At 37.6% G+C, this 26294-nt stretch overlaps 2 protein-coding genes across 2 annotated transcripts in view; both read left to right on the forward strand.

The window, feature by feature from the left end:
* Positions 1 to 24015, forward strand: LOC128017535 (transmembrane channel-like protein 3). The gene is made up of 24 exons (XM_052602939.1): positions 1 to 107; positions 2809 to 2955; positions 4315 to 4390; positions 5140 to 5221; positions 5526 to 5632; positions 6808 to 6906; positions 7051 to 7193; positions 7836 to 7983; positions 8860 to 8903; positions 9865 to 10012; positions 11129 to 11238; positions 11335 to 11413; positions 11891 to 12097; positions 13525 to 13809; positions 15158 to 15286; positions 15785 to 15852; positions 16254 to 16382; positions 17660 to 17770; positions 19263 to 19388; positions 20396 to 20474; positions 20642 to 20684; positions 20848 to 21112; positions 21210 to 21281; positions 22723 to 24015. The coding sequence occupies exons 1-24, from the start codon at positions 1 to 3 to the stop codon at positions 23579 to 23581; spliced, it is 3663 nt and encodes a 1220-aa protein (XP_052458899.1). The 3' UTR covers positions 23582 to 24015.
* LOC128017536 (stAR-related lipid transfer protein 5-like) overlaps positions 23596 to 26294 on the forward strand; it is a 6133-nt gene continuing 3434 nt past the window's right edge. Inside the window, exon 1 of the mRNA XM_052602940.1 lies at positions 23596 to 23617. Coding sequence (XP_052458900.1) covers positions 23596 to 23617 — 22 coding nt within the window. The remainder of the gene's footprint in view (positions 23618 to 26294) is intronic.

The following is a 26294-nucleotide window of genomic DNA, read 5'->3' on the forward strand; positions in this document are numbered from 1 at the left end:
ATGGCAGAACCAGCAACTATAACCAGACCCCTGATATCCTCCAAGCGACACAAGAGCATAAGGAAGAATTCCAGGAGAATTTATTCCCCATATCAGGACGATAATGGGTAAGCCAGCTTTTCGACCAAATCGGATATTATCTGGTTGCATTATAGTATATATACAAATATGTATATAATTCTAAATGTTATAAAATTTTGTATATAACTGTTTCATACTTTTTAAATCTGATTTCTACAATATAAGGTATTTAAATAATAAACATCCATGTCTTTTGCCTATATACAGTATGTGGATACACAGTCCACGCTGCTTCACATAAATGCATATTTTTGCCTATAACAAGTTTCATAAGCAAACTAGAGAACGGGATGTGACTTAGGTCATCATTTTTTATCTACAACTATACAATATATCAGGTTATACAGTTTTAGGGTTCTGAATCTAGTTCACTTTCATGCTCAAAAGTGTGTCTACAGATTTTGCAACATCCAAATAATATGCCTTATAATTAATGTTATATATATTTAATTTTCATACTAATAAAAGAAATGTATTAATAATATATTTTATTATAAATTTGAATGTTGGTGCCAGATGCATTGGTCTAAGTATTTCAAAAACTGCTGTTCTGCTGGGATTTTCACACACAACCATCTCTAGGGTTTACTGAGAATGATCCGAAAAAGAGAAAATACCCAGTGAGCGGCAGTTGTGTGGACAAACATGCCTTGTTGATGTCAGAGGTCAGATGAGAATGGGCAGACTGGTTAGAGACGGTAGAAAGGCAACAGTAACTCAAATAATCACTCGTTACAACCAAGGTATGCAGAAGAGCATCTCTGAACACACAACACATCGATCCCTGAAGCAGATGAGCTACAGCAGCAGAAGACCACACCGGGTGCTGCTCCTGTCAGCTAAGAACAGGAAACAGAGGCTACAATTCACACAGGCTCGCCAAAATTGGACAAAAGAAGATTGGAAAAATGTTGCCTGGTCTGATGAGTCTCGATTTCTGCTGCGACATTCAGATGGTAGGGTCAGAATTTGGTGTAAAGAACATGAGAGCATGATCCATCTTGCCTTGTCTCAATGGTTCAGGCTGGTGGTGGTGTAATTGTGTGGGGGATATTTTCTTTGCACACTTTGGGACCCTTAGTACCAACTGAGCATCGTTTAAAGGGGGGGTGAAATGCTCGTTTTCACTCAATATCCTGTTAATCTTGAGTACCTATAGAGTAGTACTGCATCCTTCATAACTCCAAAAAGTCTTTAGTTTTATTATATTCATAAGAGAAAGATAGTCTGTACCGGAAAATTTTTCCCGGAAAAACACGACCGACTGGAGGCGTGACGTGTTGGCGGAGCTAAAGAATCACGAGCGCGAGTAGCTTTTGCGTTGAGAGCATTTGGAAGCTGTGACATTACCGTGAGGGAAAAAACATCATCCAAAACAAACCATGGCTTACAGTCAGATTCAGCATATATTTATGATCCAGAATCAGACCCCGAGGCTGAAACTGAACGAGAGCAGCAGCAGCAATGACTCGCTCCGAGCGGGGCTCGAACCCGGGTCTCTGGCATGGGAGGGGACGCACTAACAAGGAGGCAGAGATATTTGAAGCAGTTTTACTCACCGCCTGCGGTTCCAACACACCATCGTGACCCTTTTTCCTTGGGATTGCATCATCCTTAAGAAATAAACGATACGCAAATTCTTCGTCAAACTGGGCCTTGTTTGTAAAACAAGCATCTTCGAAATACAGGGAACAAACAAAAACACTTGCACAACTCCGTCGATGCTCTGTAAAAATAAACTCCATCCACTGGTCCCTTAATGCTGTTTTTTTTTGGGTAATCTGTGCAGGGTTGTCTTGCCCTGGCAACCAAAAACACACTCCTTTTGTGACATTTCGCGACGCTCTCGCTCTGATCAGTGAAGTCTGTTGTGCTCTCAGTGCTGTGCTATACGGGAGCGCGCGCTCTTCCGGCAGAAGTGCCTCAGGACCCATATAAGGAAATTCCGCTCCATCTAACGTCACACAGAGCCATACTCGAAAAAAAACTTTCCGAAACTTGTGACAAACCGGAAGGAGTATTTTTGGAACAAAAATACTCCTTCAAACATACAACTTAATTTTTGAAACTTTGTCCATGTTTAGCATGGGAATCCAACTCTTTAACAGTGTAAAAAACTCAGTATGCATGAAATAGCATTTCACCCCCCCTTTAAACACCACAGCCTACTTGAGTATTGTTGCTGACCATGTCCAACCCTTTATTACATCAGTACTTTTCTTCTGATGGCTACTTCCAGCAGGATAATGCACCATGTCACAAAGCTCGAATCATCTCAGACTGGTTTCTTGAACATGACAATGAGTTCACTTTACTCAAATCGCCTCCACAGTCACCAGATCTCAATCCAATAGAGCATCTTTAGGATGTGATGGAACGGTAGATTCACATCATGGATGTGCACCCGACAAATATGCAGCAACTGCGTGATGCGATCATGTCATCATGGACCGAAATATCAGAGGAATGTTTCCAACACCTTATTGAATCTATGCCATAAAGAATTAAGGCAGTTCTGAAGGCAAAAGCGGGTTCAACATGGTACTAGCAAAGTGTTTTTTATTTTATTTTACCTAATAAAGTGGCCAGAGAGTGTATATATAAAGGAATTTATGCACATATGTATAAATCTACAGTTTTGTTACATGCTGCACAAATAAGGGTCTAATGATACTACATTACTCTAATATTAATTGCTGTGATTATTGATCTTTGGTTGTGTTGCAGACCCTCTGATGATGAGGATAAGGATGGAGAAAGAGTGGACAGCAATGATCCAGAGGAGTTGTTCCAGAACATTCAGGTTCAGAAGGAAATCATCACCAACATCCGAACTAAACCCTGGCCAATAAGACGCAAGCTAAAAGTGCTCAAGTGAGACCCCACCGAGTGTATGTTAGGGAAATGCCATCAGAACGTATGCACATTCTGTACTGATGTTATTGCAGATCATAAAATTGAATAGTTCTCTAGTGGAACAGTTTAAATGGCATGAGATAAAAAAGGATAAAGGATTTATAAGTTCAGCATTCATAAAGCCAAAATGTGCAACTAAATGGGCTGTAGAGGTATTTTTTCAGCTGATGCAAGTGTTTGTACAGCAGTAGATGTGGTTATTAGTGAGTTAGATTCATTACATAAATAGGGGGAATGAAAAGAACTAAGCATTATTTCTTTCTAAAATGATTATTTGACCCCATTACTGGCATTAGCCTACTTAGAAACGACATTCGAAAATGTTTAAAACTGATGATAATGGCTTAGGAAAGCATCCTCGCATTAAACCCGTAAGGTAAATAACAATTAACTTTCGGCGCTTGAAAGCAGCCGCCATATTTACAACATGGTGCTTGGAGAACAAGCTAAATTGGCTGAGTAATTGTTTCATTAGCCTGGCCAGCAGTTTCTCATTTTACTGGGTAGCGATCACTGCAGCTTCTTTGGGCGTTTGACAGGGATGCACGAATGTACCCGCTGTGAATGACCGGGGTCACATCAAGATCACATTGTGGTTTTATCCTGGTACAGTGTACAAGCAAACGTTTTGGATTTATGCAACTGGCATAGCACTCCCAAAATACTGTGTATACAATACAGCTACATATTTCTTTGCATACTTTTTTCACCATTTTTAATACACTTTTTTTTTTTTTTTTTTTTTTACGTATTTCAAGTATATAACTTTTATATACCATATCAAATTTCAAAATGTATTTGAAGATTTTATGTCAGCTACCAAAATATGATTTTAATAGCAATTTATTTCAGGTGTTCTGAGCATTTGCATCCATCATAAAGTCCAAAGATGATGTTTGTATTTCCAACTAATGCTTTCATTAGGACATTTATCTATGAAATTTCTTAAAATAACTGGCAGGTTTCTGCCTGATGGTGCGTGGAGAAGAAATGTTCCATTTTACGAGTGTCCTCGTCATCTTTGGATGAGCGCTCATGATTACATACACCCACCTTCTAAAGAAATAACCCCCCAAAATCAATTTCCAATCTGTATGCCTTTGATTCCTCTATTAAGCTGTCATTGAATTTTATGGCCTAATTTTGGTGTTGCTGGTGTGTTTTTCATTTTTATTAATAAAGACACCATGATTCGCCATTTTTAATGGGTAAAACAAAAGTGTGCTAGAGCTGTGTTCATGATCACAGAACGGGAAATCCTTCTACTATTGCCCTGGAGTCAGTCTGGTGAAGATTGCTTGTATTTGTGTGTTTCAGGCAAGCTAGAGAGATTGTCTTGAAGTATGAGGGCCGACTGACCAGGACGAGAGGTTACCAGGCAGCAGGGGCAGATGTATGATCTATCTATCTATCTATCTATCTATCTATCTATCTATCTATCTATCTATCTGTCTGTCTGTCTGTCTGTCTGTCTGTCTGTCTGTCTGTCTGTCTGTCTGTCTGTCTGTCTGTCTGTCTGTCTGTCTGACTGTCTGTCTGTCTCTGTGTTTCTCTCTATCTATTGTTCTATCATTCAATCTATCGTTCTATCATTCAATCTATCGTTCTATTATTCAATCTATCATTCATTTGATCTTACTATAAAAACAGTTTTTGTCGAATTCATATTATAGCTACCTCTTCTTTTCACTGTCAGGATTGTGTGTTTTTTTTTGTGTGTGTGTGTGTGTTTTTTGTGTTTTTTTCAACAGCTCTGTGTTTATGTGAGATTCCAGTTAAGGTTGTGCGTGTCTCTGCCTCAGCGGTGCTCCTCATCTGCTCACAGACGCTGCACTCAAATTTATAGCCTGTTGTTATAGCCTGGTTTAATTAAAATGTCCAATGGCATTCGCCAAGGCTGCCCAAGCACCATTAAAATTAATTGACTTTTAAGCAAGTGGATTTGATGGTAAATTATTAATTCAGATTATGACTATCATGGCAGACTGAAAATCAGATACTGGTACACATTGTGTGTTTTTATATGATCTTATTATTTCTTATACATGGTTTCACAGGTCTTTCAACACTGTTTGAATTAAATCTTTATTTATTTTTGTGGAGTCCTCTTTTTTTTTTTTCTTTTTTTTTTTTTTTTTGTAGTTGCTGAAGAAAATTTCAAGACTCTTGTACAACATTGTCGTCTTGTTCATTCCCTGGGAGATGAGGATCAAAAAGATTGAAAGTTAGTATCTAGATGCACAATATGTAATTAATTTGAATATCAATGTTAACCTATTACTGTAAGGCATAGAGAAAACATAATTTGGATCACATGAATTTTCATGAATGACAAACTAGCTCCTGATTTGGTAAATATATGAGATGATATGCAGATTCATTGAATCGAACTAGTGTGAGTAAAGTAATGAATAAAAAAATAAATAGACTGAATTAAAATGACCCTATACATAAAGTATTTAAGGGTCAGATCAGGTCAAAATAACCCCATACTTCATTAAATGTACACTATATGTTGTTTTTTGAAGGTCACTTTGGATCAGGTGTAGCCTCTTATTTCATATTTCTGCGATGGCTGTTTGGGATCAACATAGTTCTCACTGTCATGACTGGAGCCTTTATCGTACTGCCTGAGGTTAGTATGCACTGCTTTCATTCTGAACAGTCAGGAATAGGCTGTATATTCAGATATTAACATTTATGAAATAAAAAGTGTCGAACAATTTGAATGTGCATTGCCTAATGATCTATTAAACATTACACATGCCTTTATTGTTATTTCCGAGAGCATGTACAGATATTAAAAGGGGTCATCAGATGCTACATGCACTTTTACAAGTTGTTTGAACTGAGGGGTGTGTTGGCAGTGTGCGTACACAACCAACCTATAATGATAAAAATCCCCCGGTGTTTTTATTTTTTAATTTTTTATTTGTTTATATAATTTTTTTGGGTCTACTAAAATCTTTACCCCTTTCTCAAATCGAGCTGATCTCAGGTGCCTGTGTTTGTGATGTCAAACAGACAGGCCCCTCCCATGATAGTTTGATTGACAGTAGTGTTTCAGCACAGACTGGACTGGTGTTTTATCTTAGCTCCGCCCTGAGTGAGCTTTCATCAGTCCGCCATTGTTTCGCCGCCGGAGCAAATGTAGACAAGAATGACTCCTAAGCGATCGAGATGTTCTGTTGTAGGATGTAATAATGAACATGCAGTTGTTATTTACTCCTGACATCTGAACCGCTGAAGATGCAGTGGATTACGTTTGTTTCTGAAGGGAATGTGCCTCCAATCTACATAAATGCATCTATGTTCATGCAAATCATTCATGATCCAGCTTCACCAACAGAAAAAGTGAGTATTAGGTTTTATAATTAATCTTTGCAAATTGCTTTTCCTAATAATGTGCTAATTAGCAAGTTTCACAATGAATGCGGATAAAGTAAACAGTCCCACAGAGAGTGGCTCGGAAAAGAGGGGCGGGGTCAGCAGAGCTCATTAACATTTAAAGGAAAATGCTACAAAACGGCTTCCTCTGAAAAGAGCTGGGTAAAAAAATAGTTTTTTTACACTACCATTGAGAAATTTTAACCAAACTATGTTACAGACTTTTCATTAAGACCCTAAAGAATAATATAAACTTGTGGAAAATGGGTATCCGATGACCCCTTTAGAACATTTTTAGACCTGAAAATTTAAAATATTGTTAGATTTATTTCACTCCTGGTGCAGAGACACAAAGTAATTTCTGCTCGGGCATCATCTGTTGTCCTCTAACATTCCTTCTGTCTCTCCAATCTGTCCAATCAGCTCTTGGCCGGCGCTCCGTTTGGTACCACCCGCAGCAAGACCATCCCCAAGGAGCACCTTACATCTGCACAAGACCTGGACACCATCTGGTCGCTGGGGGCAAGACTATTATCTCTCATTTTAACTGCTTTACCAATATGATGTATATATTATCTGTGGATCTTAGGAGTTTAATCGCAAATATTTTTTTTATGTTCAGTCTGTCAGCTTGTCAAAAGGTTTTGTTTTATGTCTGTTTTTCAGGGATATCTTCAATATTCTGTGCTTTTTTACGGCTACTACGGCAATGTGCGTAAAATCGGCAGTGCCGGCTACAGACTGCCCTTGGCCTATTTTCTGGTCGGGATGGCTGTTTTTGCCTACAGCTTCATCACTTTGCTAAGAAAGTAATCGCTACTTCGAAGATGCTTTGCTTATTAACCTCATCACATTCACACTTATGCATTTGGCAGATGATTTTATCCTAATTGATACATAATGCAAATTTGTTTGGTTGCTGAAAAGAGCAGGTATGGTATTGCTTTTGAAGCTGGTTAATTAAGGATCTGGTTGACCTGCTCTTTTGAGCAGAGTTGATGAGAGTATCTGCTAAAAAAGCTAGACTAGTTAATTGCGTGGACTACATTGATGGTGCTTTTTTAACCGCTTTTGATGTGCTGAAAATGTGGTGTTGCTTGAAAATCTCCCATTGCACTAATATTTCACAAAATCTTGGATTCAATGTTTTTATAATCTTGTTTTCTTTAAATTATCCACGATCTGATAATATAGCTTATCACAAAAGAAGGTGGGGAAAAATTATCAATATTTTGAGCAAAATGCAGTCAGTAAATTCCAATGCGATAACATGAAAAAGCATTTCCAGACATCCTCTCCAGGTCAAACTGCACAGAACACAACATGAGTGTTAAGTCATTTTTCGCCGTGTGGTAATTTTTTCACAGTCAGGATCACAAAGATATGTACTACAGTATGTTTCTTTAGAAAAAGCTCAGTTTGTGTTTCTCAAATGCTGTTGTTTTTATCAGAATGGCTAAAAACTCCCGCATGAGTTTAGCCGGCGCCTCTGATGAGAATTACACCTTCTGCTGGCGTGTCTTCTGTGCGTGGGACTACCTGATCGGGAACCCAGAGGCGGCCGAGAGTAAAGGGGCGGCCATCGTCAATAGCATCAGAGTGAGCATCTGCTGCATCCAACAGACCCAAGCAAACAATCTTGATTCAATTCTCAGTGATCATTCAGTTTTAATTCAGTTCAGCATTGCCTCCCAGGGAGGTTTATGTTACACTATTAGTGCTGTTTACTCAACGGAAAACATGTTATATGAGTCTCATCACTGTCATGCTAAATTACAAATGCTTCTTCAGAATAGCATTCAGTTTGTTCATCTACAAATGTTGCACTTGTTGCATGTTTTTAAAAGTTGCAAAAGTTGTGATTTCACTTAAATGTACAGTATGTGATAAACATGTATTGGTCAGGTCGACTAACTAGACAAGATTTGGCCATTTTGCACATTTCCACATTATACTGTAAATAGGCACAATTTGGTATCTGTAGCAGAATCAATCGGTTAATCATTTCCAAAGTATTTGTCCTTTCTTTCTTTCTTTCTTTCTTTCTTTCTTTCCTTTACTCTTTCACTCTTTCTTTCCACAATTACCACAATTTAATGAAGTAACAGTTACTATAATACCTGTAATACCTATATACTATAATAATGTAATACCTATGTACTATAATACTATAATTCCTATCTGGCAGAAATTATGATTAATGATTTCAGGATTTTGAACTGTGCTTTGGATATTAACCAGTGTCACTGAGATACTCTCATTTTTTTTTTATTTGTATTTTGAATGTGTTTTGATTTTTTCTTATATTTTACCTTTTTTATATATATATTTTATATTTAAAAAAATAAGTTTTATCCATTTAGCTTTTTTTTCATATGAATAGTTTTAATTCATTGTAGTTTTGGTTATATTAATACGTCAAGTTCAGCTATTTTTTTTCTTTATGGTTAAAATTATTCTGCTTCTGTTTTTTAGGAGGCCATTGTAGAGGAGCAAGAAAAAAAGAAAGACACTAGCCTGCAAGTTTCCCTCTTTATTTGTGTCTCCATTATCACCTCAACATAACCCTAAGTGCTGACTAGGTGTTTTCTCCAAAAACCCTCAGAAGTGCATGTTTAATAAAACTGTCTTTTGAGGGTGAGTATGATCTTATCAATAAGTGACTTACAGTGTTGTGCTGTTTCTCCCTATCCGAGGCTGTTCACAGCACGTGTAATGCTGCCTCAGACCGCTCTGATTTATACATCTCCTCCCCGTCCAATGCAGTCGCAGCAGAACATGCGAAATGGAAAACATCCTGCCGTATTTTATGAAAACTGCTTTTTACTGCAGGCAGATGACTGCACCTAAATCGCCAGCAGACCTGCTCACACATTAAAACCGATGGATATGTTGTGGGGGTGTGACAGAGCCATCCACACAGGGTTATGCTAACATTTGTACACTATCTCTAAATAATGATAGCTAAACTCTTGGGTTTAATCTAATGAGATCAGGTTTAGTAGGGTTTCTGTGAGTCTTAAAAAGTCTCAATTCACCCTTTTTTTCAAATTAAGGTGTTAGAAAAAGTCTTAAATTCATAAAGTCATGGCATGTTGCATCCATTGCAAAAATGAGAATCTCCCTTCGTGTTTTGTCTTGTTTTCCAATACAAATAGCTAAACTTCTTTGAATCAAGATTCAATCGACATTTGAAACTACATATTAGGCATATGGTAAATCATATCATACAATGTGGTTTTCTTATATACTCAGCTCTCTATAATATTTGATTCTGATTGGTCTATTGCAGTATGATGCAGATGGCACTCAGTTACCTATAGTGCCAGTTTCAGGTTTCTCAAATAACTCTTTGAACTCTCACATAAAATAATTACGAGTGAATAATCAATAGTTTATGTCACATGATCAGCCGTTCAGGATGATACATGATCAGAAGTCTGTAGGTGTATCTGACTGTGTTGTTTTCTGTCCCAGCAGAGCTGTACTGATCAGTTTGCGGATTCTGGCAAACATTCTGGTCCTGATGTCTCTGACCGGCAGCATCTACATCATCTACTTTGTGGTGGATCGTTCTCAAAAACTAGAGCAGGAGAAACCCGAGCTAACACTCTGGGAGAAGAATGAGGTACAGTACGCTTATAGATTTTACATTGTCTTATACATCTTGGCCTAGAGATTACATATGCTTTCTGATAATGCCCCATTTTCTTTTTCTTATATAATTCATAGTTTCTTCTTTTCTTTTGCTTTTTCACCTACTTATGCTATATCCTTAATGTACAACACTCTTGGTGTTTTTTTTGTTGTTGTTTTTTTGTTTGAAGGAAAAAGTGCATACTTTGAATGTGTATCAGAATAGCAGGCAAGCTTTGGGACTACTTTGTTATAATTACGTCTTTAACTGACCACTCTTTTGCTTTATTACGTGGATCCTGTCACCATTTTTCAACTGCCCTGTCAATCATCTTGTCACAGTTACCATAATCCACATTTCATTCAATTTAATTTCCTACCATATTGAAATGAAGAGGCAGGTTGATGAAGCATTTAAAAATTAACGACCAAACTTAACGGACCCCTGCACATGACATGCAAGAAAAAATAAATAAATAGTGCGCACGATTTACTAATTCATTCTCTCAATGTAGTAAAATGTGCACACGGTTACCATTTCATTCCCTTAATTTGCTAAATTTTGCACACAATTTACTAAATCATTCTTTAATTTAGCCAATTTTTTTTTTTTTTTTTTTTCTGGATGCCATGTGCAGGGCTCCATACAGATGTCAAATAAAGATCTTTCCTCAGGTTAGGTTGTTTTAAAAAAAACTTACTGTTTTTACAAAATTTACTGGTGGGTTAGGAATCAAGCACAATGGTTTATGGGCAATATTAGCCATTCGAGTGTGTGGGGATCTGCATTTCAAATTTCTATCAGAAATAGTAAACCATACTGGTATGTTTGGGATACTCATTTCAACAAACTATGATTCTGGACACACTATCTCTATTTTTGAATACTGTTTAGGACTGATTGTATGCAAATCGGGTCACAACATTGTTCTTTTTATTGTTCTTCTTTTCCTCTTCTTCTTCTTATATTTAATTTTCTTCTAATTGTATAATTATTATTTGCTTTTACTGATGTCTGTCACATCCATTTAGTATTAGCGATGATGTTGTGTGTATTTGAGGAAGATGAGTGATGTTATGCTGTATGTGTATTGGGTTTCTTCATCAGGTGAGCGTGGTGGTGTCCCTCATCACAATGATTGCTCCGTCAGCCTTTGAGTTAGTGGCTCAGTTAGAGATGTACCACCCCAGAACGAGTCTCCGCTTCCAACTTGCCAGGTCAGAAAATCACATGAACACTTTTGCTGCTCTGGTATTACTTGACCTTTTTTATATTATGTTTGTCAAAAGGGAAATATGCCATTTTTTGTTTAGAGTTCTGGTGTTGTACCTTGGGAACCTCTACAGTTTGATTATAGCCCTCCTGGATAAAGTCAACAGTATGAGCTCTGCTGTGAGTCATGTGTTCATTCTTCTCAGGCTTTTCTCTAGGGCTCTTTGACTAATAAATTAAATTTAAATTCCAATGCTGTTTAGTGCGTTTACATAATTGCAAAGGCTGTTTTAAATGGGTCATATGATGCAATATAAATTTTCCTTTCTCTTTGGAGTGTTACTGTCACAATTCACTTAGGAGAGCGCAGAACGAGGAACAAGGAGTTCTTCAATATCTTACAGACAGGTCCATAAACTTGATATAATGCCCCCTCCTGGAAGGTGGTCTTCGCACCGTAGCAACATCAGAGGGAGGCGTGGGTGGGAGCTTGGGTGGGGGTTCCCGGAGGAGGATGGATGTCCAGGTGGAGGCCATCGGGGAGACACTCGGGGGGTGAAGAACGAGGGAGGAGCCAGGGACGAGACAGGGGGGACTTTGAGAAGGCAGAGTCCAGCTGGACCCTGGCCACAGTCATAACAGCGGCTTACGGTGTAGCCGACAGTGGAAGAAGCCATGGAGGAAGTATGGCCGCCGACTCCAGGGGGCCAACCAACATCAGTGGAGGAGGAGGAGCCTGAGGTGGAGATGGAGAGCCAACATGCAAGGGGGATGCTGAGGATCCGGGGGGCCAGGGTGGAGCCACGGACTCTGGTGACTAAGGCAGAGATGGAGATCCGGAGACCAAGTAGCCCAACAGAGTCGGTGGGACAGAGATACGAGGCGCCGAAGTGGAGCCACTAGGTCTATGGGTCGAGGAGGAGTCTGGGCCTCGGAAGCTGAAAGGCAGAGGTGAGGGATACTCCGACCCCCTGCGTAGCTGTGGGATGGCAGTCCCACGGGGCTCGCAGCTTAATGATGGTGGGCTGAAGTCTAGCAGAGGTAATGCCTGACAGCAGCGGTGGAGGAGGCAGGAGTGGGTGGGAAGGCAGGCATTTTGAGGAGCAGACACTGGATGATCAGAAGCCCCCGCAGGGCTGAACGAGGGAACCAAGTGCTGGACAGGACCAATTTCGTACCATACTCAGCCCACCATCAACCGCAATACAGGTGATGAAGATCCTCTCCAAACTCACACCATGGTCTGATGAGTTGGGCTCAACTTCCAGGGGGATCTTATGCTCAGTCACTTGGCTTTGCTCTGGCTAGTGGATCACGGTGGGAAATGGCTTCCTGTCATCAGTGAGCTCGGGCTTATGCTCCAAACCATGGGGAGATGGTGGGCTGGGCTCTGGGTCAGGAGCGGCACTGGTGATAAGTCTGGGTAGTTGGTGAGGCTTGCCAGGAGCAGGAACAGTCTGGTGTGGCCCCCAACTGATTTTTTTTGCAAGAGGAAGAGGTAGTCCATGCAAAGGAGGGGATTCATAGTACAACACATCGAGAAAAAACAGGACTTAGAGAAAAAGTCTATAATCCATTATTATGTCCCCACTGGATGCAACAAATGCCTCATTTATACTGTGTTTGAATGTTTTTTAATCATTGCTCCGGCTGGACAGGGCATCACAGTATGGTAAGGAGTATAAAATATCCGTCACATGCTTGAGGTATTCAGCAAATCACAATGCACTGGATAACTGGCCAATCAGAGCACACCTCGCTTTTCAGATCGATGAGCTTTGTAAAAATCTATGCATTTCAGAAAGTCAGGGCATAGAGTAGAAACAATAATGTACAGTATGTGGAAAATAGTGTGTTGTTAAACCTTAAACCACATTTCATTACACTAAATACACAAAATAATGTTATTTTAGTTGCATCATATGACCCCTTTAATTAATATATATATATATATATATCCACTGCATATAGTGTGGCAGTTTTCTTTTACACACAAGCAATTTTATATTTTATATTGATATAGATATTTGATCACAATGTTTTGTCCAAATTGTGCAGCCCTACAAACAAGCAGCAAGCCTAAAATAAATTTTATCAGACAAAAAAATTTTTTTTCTGATGTATTACTCAGCAGGACATATATAATGTTTTAAAGAATTAATGAAATCAGAACATTGATTTATCATCAAAGGATTGATATTTGTTCAGTACAAATATTATTTAGATTTTTTACCACCCTTTAGTTAAACATTTTATTCAACATGAATTTTACATGTTTTAAATAATCTTAGATTTCTGTGGGTGCGGGAAACCTGTCTGACTCGACATCGTTCCTAGCGACGATTTCCCAGTCTACCGAGGACAACCTGTCCACCATCATCCCAGACATCACAGAGCTGCAGAACAGCACACTGACCATGACTCTTCTGGAGCTCAACAACAGCATGACCACCATCAAGAGCCCCACGTCCTCCAGACAGCCAATGAGAATGCAGTCTCTGCTAAACCAGACCGTCCTCTATGAGTACAACACCAGATCACAACAGGACCCCTGCTGGGAAACATATGTCGGACAGGTACAATTATCGCATAGCATAGTTGAAACCTGGAAGTAAAATTTTTATTTATATTCTAGTTTCATTTGACACAAAGCAACATTATTATACTAAGTAAACAAAATGTTTCCTAGTATTTGAATCAGTCAATTCCTGATACACACACACACACGCACACACTCATATATAGCTTTTGTTGTTGTTGGTGTTTTCTTTTTGATTTTTCACTCTGAAAAATGGCCAAACGAAGCTCTTAACAAATATCATGTAGTTATGTACACTACTGTTCAAAAGGTAAGATTTTTTTTAATGTTTTTGAAAAAAGTTTCCTATTCTCATCAAGCCTACATTTATTTGATTACAAATACAGTAAAAACAGAAATATCATGAAAAATTACTACAAATTAAAATATATACATTAAAAATATACATTAAAATTTAATAGCTGAATTTTCAGCATCATTAATTAAATGATACTATTTGAAATGCTAATCTCTTATATATTTTAATCTTTTAAATGCATTGATTTACTGTCCCTTTAGATAAGATTGATTTGTCCTTATTGAAAACAAGTGTTATTTTCTTTCCAAAAAATAACATTTTACTTCCAAAAACAAAAACGCCAATAAAATATTAAAAAAGTATGTAAGTCAAAACTAAAAATGTCTGAATGTCATTGCATTAGTATGAATGCAATGTAGTTCATCACATTAACAAATGTATATGTAGAGTCTGACAGCCAGAAATTGTCAAAGACCTTTTGTCCTCGCTTTCAACAATATAACTATTATTCCATAATTTGAAACAAAATCTAATTTTGTCAGATGTTTGCCTGAAAAGTGTGTGTGTGTGTGTGTGTGTGTGTGTGTGTATATATATATATATATATATATATATATATATATATATATATATATATATATATATATATATATATTACTGAGTGTCCAAATACTATTTGGGGGCCACAATCAGGCACATTTGAGGATTTCTGTGAGATCAGATACATTATACAGAGCACTTAAGCTAGCAGACACGCTTAGCATCATCCAGCTATGAGTTGAGTGACCTAATGAAGCATCTCAATTGCGGGCAACATGGTTATTTATTAAAGGCATTATTGTGACAAATAGTGTAAAGTATGTTTCCCTCTGGAGGAGAGGAATATGGATTGGACACATGGCTTGAAATATCCAGCGTGGCTTTTATTTAATGAAAGTATTGTCAGCGCTGTCTTCTTCTTGGTTTAGATCCAAAGGTCTGATTGAGAGTCCTGCATGAAGATACTGATGGTCTGCGGAGGGGTAAAATTGCATCCTGCTCAAGGAAGGTAAATGCAGACTGTTTATTTTGTTTATCTTATTTACAGGAGATGTTAAAGCTCTCCATCATTGATATGATCTTCACGGTGGCAAGTATCCTGCTCATTGATTTCATCCGGGGACTGGTGGTTCGATACTTGAGTGACTGCTGCTGTTGGGACTTGGAGAGCAAGTTTGTAAGTCGGTCGCTTCTGTTCCATAAACACATTTTCAGAGTTTTTTTCAAGCAGATATCTAAGCGATAGATAGAATCTATCTCAAACACTATAGGACTCCAGTTGGGTCACATTGCACATATTTGTGCTCGCTCTTTTTTATTTATTTTTTTGCGTATTTAACATATTTAACCCCTTTAAAGCAATGCTCCAGTTTTAATACAAGTTAACCATAAGGTGTATAATATCTGTGCCACTAGCGATGTTTTCAAACAGGTTTCCCAAATATTGAAGTAGAAGTAATTTAGCAGTCTAATGTTTATGAATGGTCACATGACATACTACATAACATACTGTTTTTAGTAAGTTTAATTGTCATTGTTTTTTTATTTAAATGCTTTGATTATTTAAATTGTATTTAATTATTAGCTTTTCATCAGCTTCATCAGTTTGGGAAACCCTGTTCTATACCATGCATTTATAAATTCCCTTTTTAATTAAATTAAATTCCCTTTCCAGCCAGAATATGGTGAATTTAAAATAGCAGAAAATGTTCTTCATCTGATATACAACCAAGGAATGATATGGTAAGTGAGTGATGATTTATAACATATCAATACATTATCTAAGATATGACTGTCAGTATAAAAGGAAATGCATCACAATATATTTTTACATTTACTGTGACTGCTGTTTATCTCTGATAAAACTCCTAATTTAAAATACCATCTGTGTCTCTGTATATTATTGTATATGAGCTTACCTATCTATATCTATATCTATATCTATATTATTATTATTATATCTGCACTAAACTGTCCTCTTCCCTTGGTGCTCCTTACACAGGTTCTCAATGCTCCATTGCCCTCCAGCTTCAGACTGTAATCACACAATAATGACTTGTCTAATGACTTGTCTGAAGCTATAGGTGCAGAACTCCTTTAAGATGGGAAATAAATCTGCCGGGTGTCTTTGTCTCTCCCTGTAGGATGGGAGCGTTCTTTTCACCCTGTCTGCCTGCCTTTAATGTCCTGAAGCTCATTGGCTTGATGTACCTGCGCAGCTGGGCTGTGCTGACCTGTAATGTTCCCCATCAGCAGGTCTTTAAGGCCTCCAGGTCAGTGAGGCAAAATGAGGTTATTAAAGCTTATACATTCATTGAGCACTGATCTGAGGTCAGTGCTGCGCTGTTCCAGTAGTTATCTAATGTTTTGATATAAGAACATAAGAGTGTAGCTGACCTTGTATAATCTGCCATCATTTGCTTTTAACATATAAAACCTATACAAATATTGGTTCCCTAAATCCTGGGGCCAATTGAGCAGGTTGAAAATAATTTCATTAAGTATTGTAAGTTTTTATTTATTTATTTTTAATAATGCAAAATGTTTACATGTATATTTAATATTCCAGGGAATATATATTACTGTATATAAATGTTTTACATAAAATTTATTTTTACATTTAAAAAATATATGTAATTTTTTGTGTGTGTGTGAAACTCATAAATTAATTAGATCTAAACTGTTGAGTCCAGTCAAAAAAAAAAAAAAAAAATGCATGTTATTTTAAAGTGTCCTAATATTGTGTTGGAGTCCCCTACTACAGGTTTAAATGCATTAACATTTCATCAAAATAAGGTCTGAAAACAATGTAATTTCCTCAGATTCAGTTTGGACACATAACTTCCTTTTTCTGGAAATCGTATAGCATTGCATGTGGGTAGTAAACCGAGTTAGTTAAATCCAACCCTTAACCTTAACCCAGTTTGACAGGCTTTTGTGAAATCCTGATATTTTTTTTATTTAATTGCAACAAAGAACTATGATTTCTTCATCTTTCTTAGCTTAAAAACCTCCCAAACCTATTTTCTGCATGTCTCCTTTGCTGGAAAACGATGAAGAGTGTACGTTTCTCTGACAGGAGCTGCAATGTGAATCATTTTTGGGTTTTACGAGCTGTGAGATTAATTTAAAATCAGCCAGCATTCAGTGTATGGATCAGGGACTCTCTGAACGCTACACTTTTTTCAGCTTGACTGAATTCAGATCCCTCTCATTTTCCAGTGCAGTGACTACAGAGATAACGGTGGATGCTTCATGTGTCAAGCGACTGGGTTGGTCAAAGCATCAGTCTCGCTCTGTTTCAGATTTATGTAATTGCATCTTCATAGCTTTATCAGGTAGTTGCAGATGTGAGGCGAAACATTACCGTGCATACTTATCTTCAGTGATAGTGCTGTTTTATCCAATAAAAAGGAATCATCCCACTGCAGGCAGGGAGTGTGTAACTTATCAGATATTATGGAACAGTCAAATCAGTGTAGTTTCTTTGTCTAGAATTCAAAGTCGATCACGGGGACTGTCTTTAATTGAAATGTATTTTATTCCCCAGATCAAATAACTTCTATCTGACGATGCTTCTCTTCATGCTTTTCCTGTGCATGTTACCGACCGTTTTTGCCATTGTGAGGTATCGGCCGTCTCAGTACTGTGGACCCTTCAGGTAAAAAAACTGTCCAGTGTTTACATCATTTTAATGTGATGTGTGTCATTTTTATATGTTGAAATACTTTTACCTATCTCTGAGACAAGTACAGTATATGTTAACAGAAATACAAAGACATAGCAATATACATAGCAATAGTCGTGTTTTTATAAATTATATATATATATATATATATATATATATATATATATATATATATATATATATATATATATATATTAGGGCCGGGACTTTAACGCGTTAATTGAGATTAATTAATTACACAAAAAATAACAGCGTTAACTAAGATTAATTAATTACAGAAAAAAAATCCCGCATTTTTAATAACTTATTTTTGCACCGCGGAACGTTTCTCACTGGATGAGTTTCGGCGGGACCGATTATACTGAAGCACCAACTAGCGTTCGCACATCACCGCAGCAGCACATCGAGCCTCAAGTATCACCTCAACACAAAACATATAGCAGCTAGCGTGGAGTTTACACTTTATGTTGAACTATGTATTATTTTGTTGGTGCAACAGTTTATGTTGAACTCTTTATTGTTTTGGCCAAGGTTATTGAGAGTTGGACTTAGCATGTTATGGCCTCTGAAGCAACAGAGAGATGTTTTCTAATAGTCAGTGTTTCCAATGTTCTGAATGTAATTGACAGTATTGTGTTTTACTTAAATAAAAAAAAAACACTTTACAGAAGGTTCCAGCACCTATAAGCTACCTGAATTTCTGAAATGTACTATTTCTAAATTGTTTCTAAATATGCTATTGATACACTTCATGGCAAAAATTGCACTGGTCTGCTAGACTTGGTTGAACAAAAATAAACAATATTTTGTTGCTTAAGCTTATGTATTCAGTCATTATTCAAAGGTATACTATAAATCCATGTGAAAAAAAATTACTTCTCACTGTTCTCAGGTCAAATATTTATATGCAATTAAAATGCGATTAATTTCAATTAATTAATTACAAAGCCTCTAATTAATTAGATAATTTTTTTTTAATCGAGTCCCGGCCCTAATATATATATAAATATAACATACATTTATTTTATTTCAGCTGTTTGTCAAAGCAGCATTTCTCATTTTCATTTAGTTTAATTTGATGTACTAAAATAACTATAACTAAAAATGAATTAAATTAATAATAATAAATATATGTATGTATGCATTACTAAAACTGACTAAAATTAAAATGGAAATTAGAAAACGTAAACTAATTAATAAAATATATGATTATAATAATTAAATATAATGTATTAATAAGTTAAAATAATAATACTTAAAATGAATAAAAACTATAACAGTACTTTAAATTATTATTTATTAAAAAAATTTGCATTGATGCCCAGACTGTACATTTATATTATGATATTTGACTGCAGGACAATTCAGCATTAAGAATCATATTTTAGCACAGTATAAGAATTATTTATTATTTACGTGAAAACACATAGCTGCCTTTCTTCATGTCTCATCTACTGCTCTGTAGTGGCCAGGAGAAGATTTACGACATCATCTCCGAAACCATTTCCAATGACTTCCCACTGTGGTTCAGTAAAGTGATGAGTTACGTCACCAGTCCTGTGGTGGTGCTGCCCGCTTTGCTTCTGCTCTTGTAAGTACTTCAGTCTACCCTGGCCTTAATTAGCACACAGAAAATAACTAGAAAAAGGCAGTCTTATCAGCAACAAATATAGATGTTGCCTTGACAAGATTAGTTTCTTCTTAATATGTTATTGGTGCTTATGCATAGCTTGGTGGTCTCTGTTGTCCACCAAGGCTGCATTTATTTGATCAAAAACAGAGTAAAAAGAGAAGTATTGTGAAATATTATTAAAATTTAAAATAGTTGTTTTCTACTGTGATATATTTTAAAAGATAATTTATCCCCGTGATGCAAAGCTGATTTTACAGCATCATTACTCCAGTCTCCACTGTCACATAATCCTTTAGAAATCATTGACACACACACACCCACCTACACACACACACACACACACGTTTGTTTTTGTGAAAAGTGTGTTCATCCCATAGGCGTAATGGTTTTTATACTGTAGAAACTGTATATTCTATGGCCCTTCACCAACCCTACACCTAACCCTAACCCTCACAGGAAACTTTGTGCTTTTTTACTTTCTCAAAAAAACTCATTCTGTATGATTTATAAGCGTTTTGAAAAATGGGTACATGGGTTATGTCCTCATTAGTCACCCTCTCCTTGTAATACCTGTGTCATACCCATGTCATTATACAGAGTTGTGTCCTGATATGACACAAGAACAAGAACACACACACACACACACACACACACACACATATGTCCACCCCCTCCCTTCCCCCCTCACAACAATAAGTGGGATATATGGTAAGTAAGGTGTTTTTGATAGTCTGCTGTAGGAAAAACACAGGTTAATTCAGCATAGCTTCATTGCTGTTGAGTTTGGAGGGTTTAGATTGAAAACTCTAGGAGTTACATCTACAATTTTTGGTCTATGGTATCCCTTCCCTTGTTTGTACAATATCAGCATGTTGGTTTCGTCAAGCGGACATAATTCAACCAGGCGAGCGGGACAAATGCCTTCAGTTACTCAACCTTGTGCTGTTTGTCACTGTCTCTTTCAGCATGCTGATCTACTACCTCCAATCCATCGCTAGATCACTCAAAGTCACCAACAGCCAGCTGAGAATGCAGCTGCAGACCGTGAGTTACTCGGGATTGAATATCATCATGATGTATTTCAGTTCATTTAACAGATCCGTGATTTACAACGCGGAACCCGAGCGAAACAGGATAAGGTCTTTGGATTTCACATAATCTCATTTCTCCGGCAGTTTATTTTATAACGCCAATTAAATCTCCTGTTGCAGGAACGCACGGACGACAAGAAGAAAGTATTTCAGTTGGCCGCAGGTATTTTGTATATTAACTATCTTCATTACAAATACAAGAGAATGTTTCGGACACATTTCAGTTCCTGACAAAGTTATGTACTCTCAATATATAACGTCATAAGCCAATATCAGCTTGTCACCAGTTGGCTGGACGTTTGGGTGTGTAAATGTGTGATTTACAGCGTGTCTGCAGGGACCTGAGGGTGGTGATAAAAAGTCAGAACAAGAGAGCGACATTACTAGTATGGAGTCGTCCGCCCGCTCTGCCTCCCCTCCACGCCGCAACGGCAGCATCGCCAACTTCGAAGCTCCCGTCCGCCCGGGCAACAGCATCCGGACCATAACGCAGTCGGCTTCACGTCCTGACATCCCTAGAGCTGCTGGAGCGACGCAGAGCCCCACTGTCCCTGTGCGGCAGAAACACAAATCTGAGCCCATGGCCAGTAGGTCTGTGCTGCTCTCTGGGTTTATTTTTCCCTGCTGCTTAGCTTCCATACATCTGCAGTTCATTAAGCTTCACTGCCCTCCATTTTTGTCCATGTAGTTCTTTCAGAATGCACAGCAGTCCTTCAGTGCCTCAAAGACAAGTACGACGAGTGGAGTACATACCCATCAGGTTTGGCATCTTTGTGAAGCTTTATTATGAATAAACATAATTCTGCAACTTGTTTCTACCTATGACAGTAATCTTTTAAAGCATTGCTCCAGAATTCAATTCAATTTAAAAACAATGTGGCATAATATACTGTAGATTAATGCATAAAATAATGTCTGTCTTCATTTATTCATTATTTATTTATTTTAAAGTGCAAATCATGATTACAGCAGTGTTGTTAAGTATAATTGAAAATATTTAAAAAAATCCTAATTTTCATAAAGCTGAAATTAAATCTAAATATTAGATGATGAAAAACGTAAACTTTATTTCATTTAGTTACCACATAACATTTTTGTTTAAGCTGAAGTGTTAAAATTAATACAACTAAATATAAATATTAAAACAAAACACAAAAATGACAAAAGCACTTATTAAAACTAAAATTGTAGATAAAAACTGCAAATACTGTGGACAAATAAATGTATTGGAGAAATAATAATATAGCGCCTTTAAAAGTAGCATCTCAAAGCGCTTTACATAAAAAATATGAAATTAAAAGATTCACATGATAGTGCAGGCAGTAAAAAACTAACCAAACAATACAATACAAATCCAATATAATAACAAAGAAAGTAATCACAAATCACATAAAGGCTACCCTAAAAGAGTATGTTTTAAGGGACGATTTAAAAACACTAAGGGATTCTGCAGTAATCCATATCAGTAATTCATAACCAGATGTTCATACACTTAGAAAATTAGTCCTAGCTCAAAAAGTATGATTTAGACAGCTTTACTGACCAAACAATAAACTGTATTAAAGTTTTCCTGAATAATTAATGTTAAGTGCTTTAACAGAATACAAAATTTATATTTCTGGTCTTAAACCCTTCAGAACATTGGTTCGCTTGGCTTAAATTGTTTATGGGCATTACTGGAAATGTGCTTTTTCACTTAATTTGTTTTTAAAGACAAGAGAGAGACAAGTCAAAAACTTGTACTTTTCTTTATTTCACTTTATACTTGGAATTGTGAGATCATGGATAAGGACTTCAGTACTTGCACTTTGAGAGTAAAATTTATTTTGGCATCACCTTTCATTCCATAAAATGCAATTCACTTCATACTCCTTAAAGGGACAGTTCGCCAAAACTGGAAACATTCCAAACCTATATTATTTTCTGTTTTATGTGGGTAGATTGCTTTATGGTGCTTTAAGTCCTTGACAGTAAAAATCACCATCCAGTTTTTAACATCTCCTTTTTGTTTCACAAAGAAAGAAAAATACAGGTTTGGAATGACATAGTAAATAGAAAAAATTCAGTTTTATGCGAACTATTCCTTTAACATAAATTACAAGCTGCATCATAAAGGTAAATGTCTGTTTCTTGAGTTTATAAAAGATAGGGTGAATAAGTACAAGCATACATACCTATATGTTGCATTCTGTGATATCCAGGCATTCTGGGTACTTGGGCAGCACCAGCAGTTCCTGCCGCTCCAAGTCCTACCACAACATGGCCTACAACCCGTGTACACGGTATGCTGAAAACATCCACTCCGATCCACAGTTTCGGAAGACCCTTCGGCCCATGCACACTGAGCCCGCCGTAATCACAGCTCAGAGCTACGTGGGCCACCGGGCACATTCGACACGTTACATCATTGTCAATGAACACGAAGCTCGCAAGAAGCTCATGCGCTCAAATACACGCATACCGAGACATTACCGCCTCGCAGACGAACCAACGGAGATCGTAGAGCTTTATCCACGTAACGTGAAATGTTACATTCCTCGTCCTCTTCACCGAAGCCACCAGCCACACCTCAACGAGGAAGAGGAGGAGGAAGATCCAAAGAGCAGCACGAAGAGGGCATCGTTCAGACAGTCGAAACGTCCACGACCACTGTCGGATCTCCATCAGACCGCGCGATTCTACATTGGCGATACAACAAACAGTCAGTTGTCTATGGAGCAGGGTTTATACTGCGATGAAGAAGAGGATGATCATGAAGAAGATTGGGTGAACGACCCTCAGACAAATATTCGAGGTCCAGAATCGGCTCACAGGTGCGGTGAACCATACGTCAAGCCCAAGACCAAGCATAAAGTGGAGCCGTCTCTGACCGAGTCAGATTCAGCATCGCTGGCGTCCAGTAGTGACCAACAAAACAGCAGCACAGATCAGTACATCCAGGTCATTCACAACAAAAAGAAGTACCTGAAGTCCAGCGCCAAGCTGACCAAAACGAAATCCAAGAGCAGTGTTAAACTCAATGTTCCTGGAACTAATGATCTTGTCTGCTCCAACGTTTAACCTGTTTAGAGATTATGGCTCTGCTCGAAAACACCGGTAAGCTTTCTGTGTAGGAAGCATTTTAGGTGTACACTAACACCAAGTCTGTTTCATGAGGCAGGATGCAACATTATCCTGCCTTCTAAAGGCTGGAATACATTAGACGACTTTTAAAATTGGAATAGATTTCTGATGACTTTTAAGTTGTTCCTAGTCGTTGCTAGGAGACATGTGACAAATAAAAACAATATGTGTTCTAAAATCAGCTCAAAATAACAAATACGTTTGATATCCGCCAGCTGGAGAAAATCAGTCAGTGACATCACCACTTCGCAATTTACTGTGAACTCTGACTGCTTAAAATCTACTGAATGACTCTGATTTTGGCAACTATGGTCCACTTGTCTAGACTGTGAATCAGGGCTCAAAAGTATTCAAACCTTAAAAGGCCTTCTTCTGGCCAAATTGTAAAGCAGCCTTACAGATGATGGTCATATAATTAGAATATCATAAAAAAGTTGATTTTATTTCACTAATTCCATTCAAAAAGTGAAACTTGTATATGTATTCATTAAACACACACTGATATATTTCAAATGTTTATTTATTTTAATTTTGATGTTTATAACTGACATCTAAGGAAAATCCCAAATTCAGTATCTCAGAAAATGTGAATATTGTGAAAAGGTTCAATATTGAAGACACCTGGTGTTACACTCTAATCAGTAAATTAACTCAAAACACCTGCAAAGCCTTTAAATGGTCTCTCAGTCTAGTTCTGTATGGTACACAATCATGGGGAAGATAGCTGAATTGAAAGTTGTCCAAAAGATGACAATTGACACCTTTGCAAAAGGAGGGCAAGACACAAAAGGTCATTGCAAAAGAGGCTGGCTGTTTCACAGAGCTCTGTGTCCAAACACATTAATGGAGAGGCGAAGGGAAAGAAAGTATGTGGCAGAAAAAAGTGTACAAGCGATAGGGATAACCGTACCTTGGAGAGGATTGTGAAACAAAACCCATTAAAAAATGTGGGGGAGATACACAAAGAGTGGACTGCAGCTGGAGTCAGTGCTTCAAGAACCACTACACGAAGACGTATGGAAGACATGGGTTTCAGTGGTTGGATTCCTTGCGTCAAGCCACTCTTGAACAATAGACAGCTTCAGAAGTGTCTCGCTTCAAAAAGGACTGGACTGCTGCCGAGTAGTTCAAAGTTATGTGCTCTGATGAAAGTAAATTTCCTTTGGATATCAGGGTCCCAGAGTCTGGAGGAAGAGAGGAGAGGCACACAATCCACGTTGCTTGAGGTCCAGTGTAAAGTTTCCACAGTCAGTGATGGTTTGCGTTGCCATGTTATCTGCTGGTGTTTGTCCACTGTGTTTTCTGGGGTCCAAGGTCAACAAAGCCATGTACCAGGAAGTTTTAGAGCACTTCATGCTTCCTGCTGCGGACCAGCTTTACGGAGATACAGATTTCATTTTCCAACAGGACTTGGCACCCTCACACAGTGCCAAAGCTTCCGTTACCTGGTTTAAGGACCATAGTATCCCTTTTCTTAATTGGCCAGCAAACTCGCCTGACCTTAACCCCATTGAAAATCTATGGGGTACTGTGAAGAGGAAGATGCGATATGCTAGACCCAAGAATGCAGAAGAGCTGAAGGCCACTATCAGAGAAGCCTGGGCTCTTGCACCTGAGCAGTGCCACATACTTATCGACTCCATGCCACGCCGCATTGCTGCTGTAATTCAGGCAAAAGGAGACCCAACTAAGTATTGAGTTCTGTACATGCTCATACTGTTCACTTTTTATACTTTTTAGTTGGCCAAGATTTCTAAAAATCCTTTCTTTGTATTGGTCTTAAGTTTAATTCTAATTTTCTGAGATACTGAATTTGGGATTTTCCTTAGTTGTCAGTTATAATCATCAAAATTAAAATAAATAAACATTTGAAATATATCAGTCTGTGTGTAATGAATGAATATAATATACAAGTTTCACTTTTTGAATGGAATTAATGAAATAAATAAACTTTTTGATGATATTGTAATTATATAACCAGCACCTGTATGTGCATCCAGAATGCACCATGAGTAATTCAGCATTCCAAACAACTTGAATTCTCCCATAGACATGCATACATACTGTAGATGCCTTGTTAGTGGCTATGTCTATGGGCCACTATACTGTATGTAACTCACCTCCATATTGGTGGGGTCATAGCCGGACCATGAAAACTTGAGAGTAAGTTGGCTGTGCATCTGCAACCGCTGTTATACGCATATGAATATCTATACCTGCAATAGACTTAAGCAGACATTTTTTTTTTAACTAACAGAATACAAGAAGATGAAGCCATTAGCTAACACAACATAAAAAAAAAAACTTGATTAAAACTTGTTAAAAGCACAAACCAACATATTCTCACCTGTAAAAGTTTATCCTATTTCTTAAGGAATTAGAATTTTGGTGGTTTTTAACAACCAGAGGCTGCGCAATGTTGTGGCATCTTAGAAAACTCATTGATTTCTACTGGAAGTGATGAAACATTGACCATTCTAAGACTGCGGACACATCGACATGCCGTAGCAGTCGAATGTGGCATCTACAGTACCTATACATGTCTATGAGATTCCCCCACTTCTACTTAAAAATAACCAATTGAATGGTGCTCGAGGTTAGATATCCAACTCATTCAGAGCAGGTCAATCAATCCCTGATTCAAGGAGAA

Source organism: Carassius gibelio, chromosome A7, assembly GCF_023724105.1.
Source record: "Carassius gibelio isolate Cgi1373 ecotype wild population from Czech Republic chromosome A7, carGib1.2-hapl.c, whole genome shotgun sequence".
NCBI classification, from domain to species: Eukaryota; Metazoa; Chordata; class Actinopteri; order Cypriniformes; family Cyprinidae; genus Carassius; species Carassius gibelio.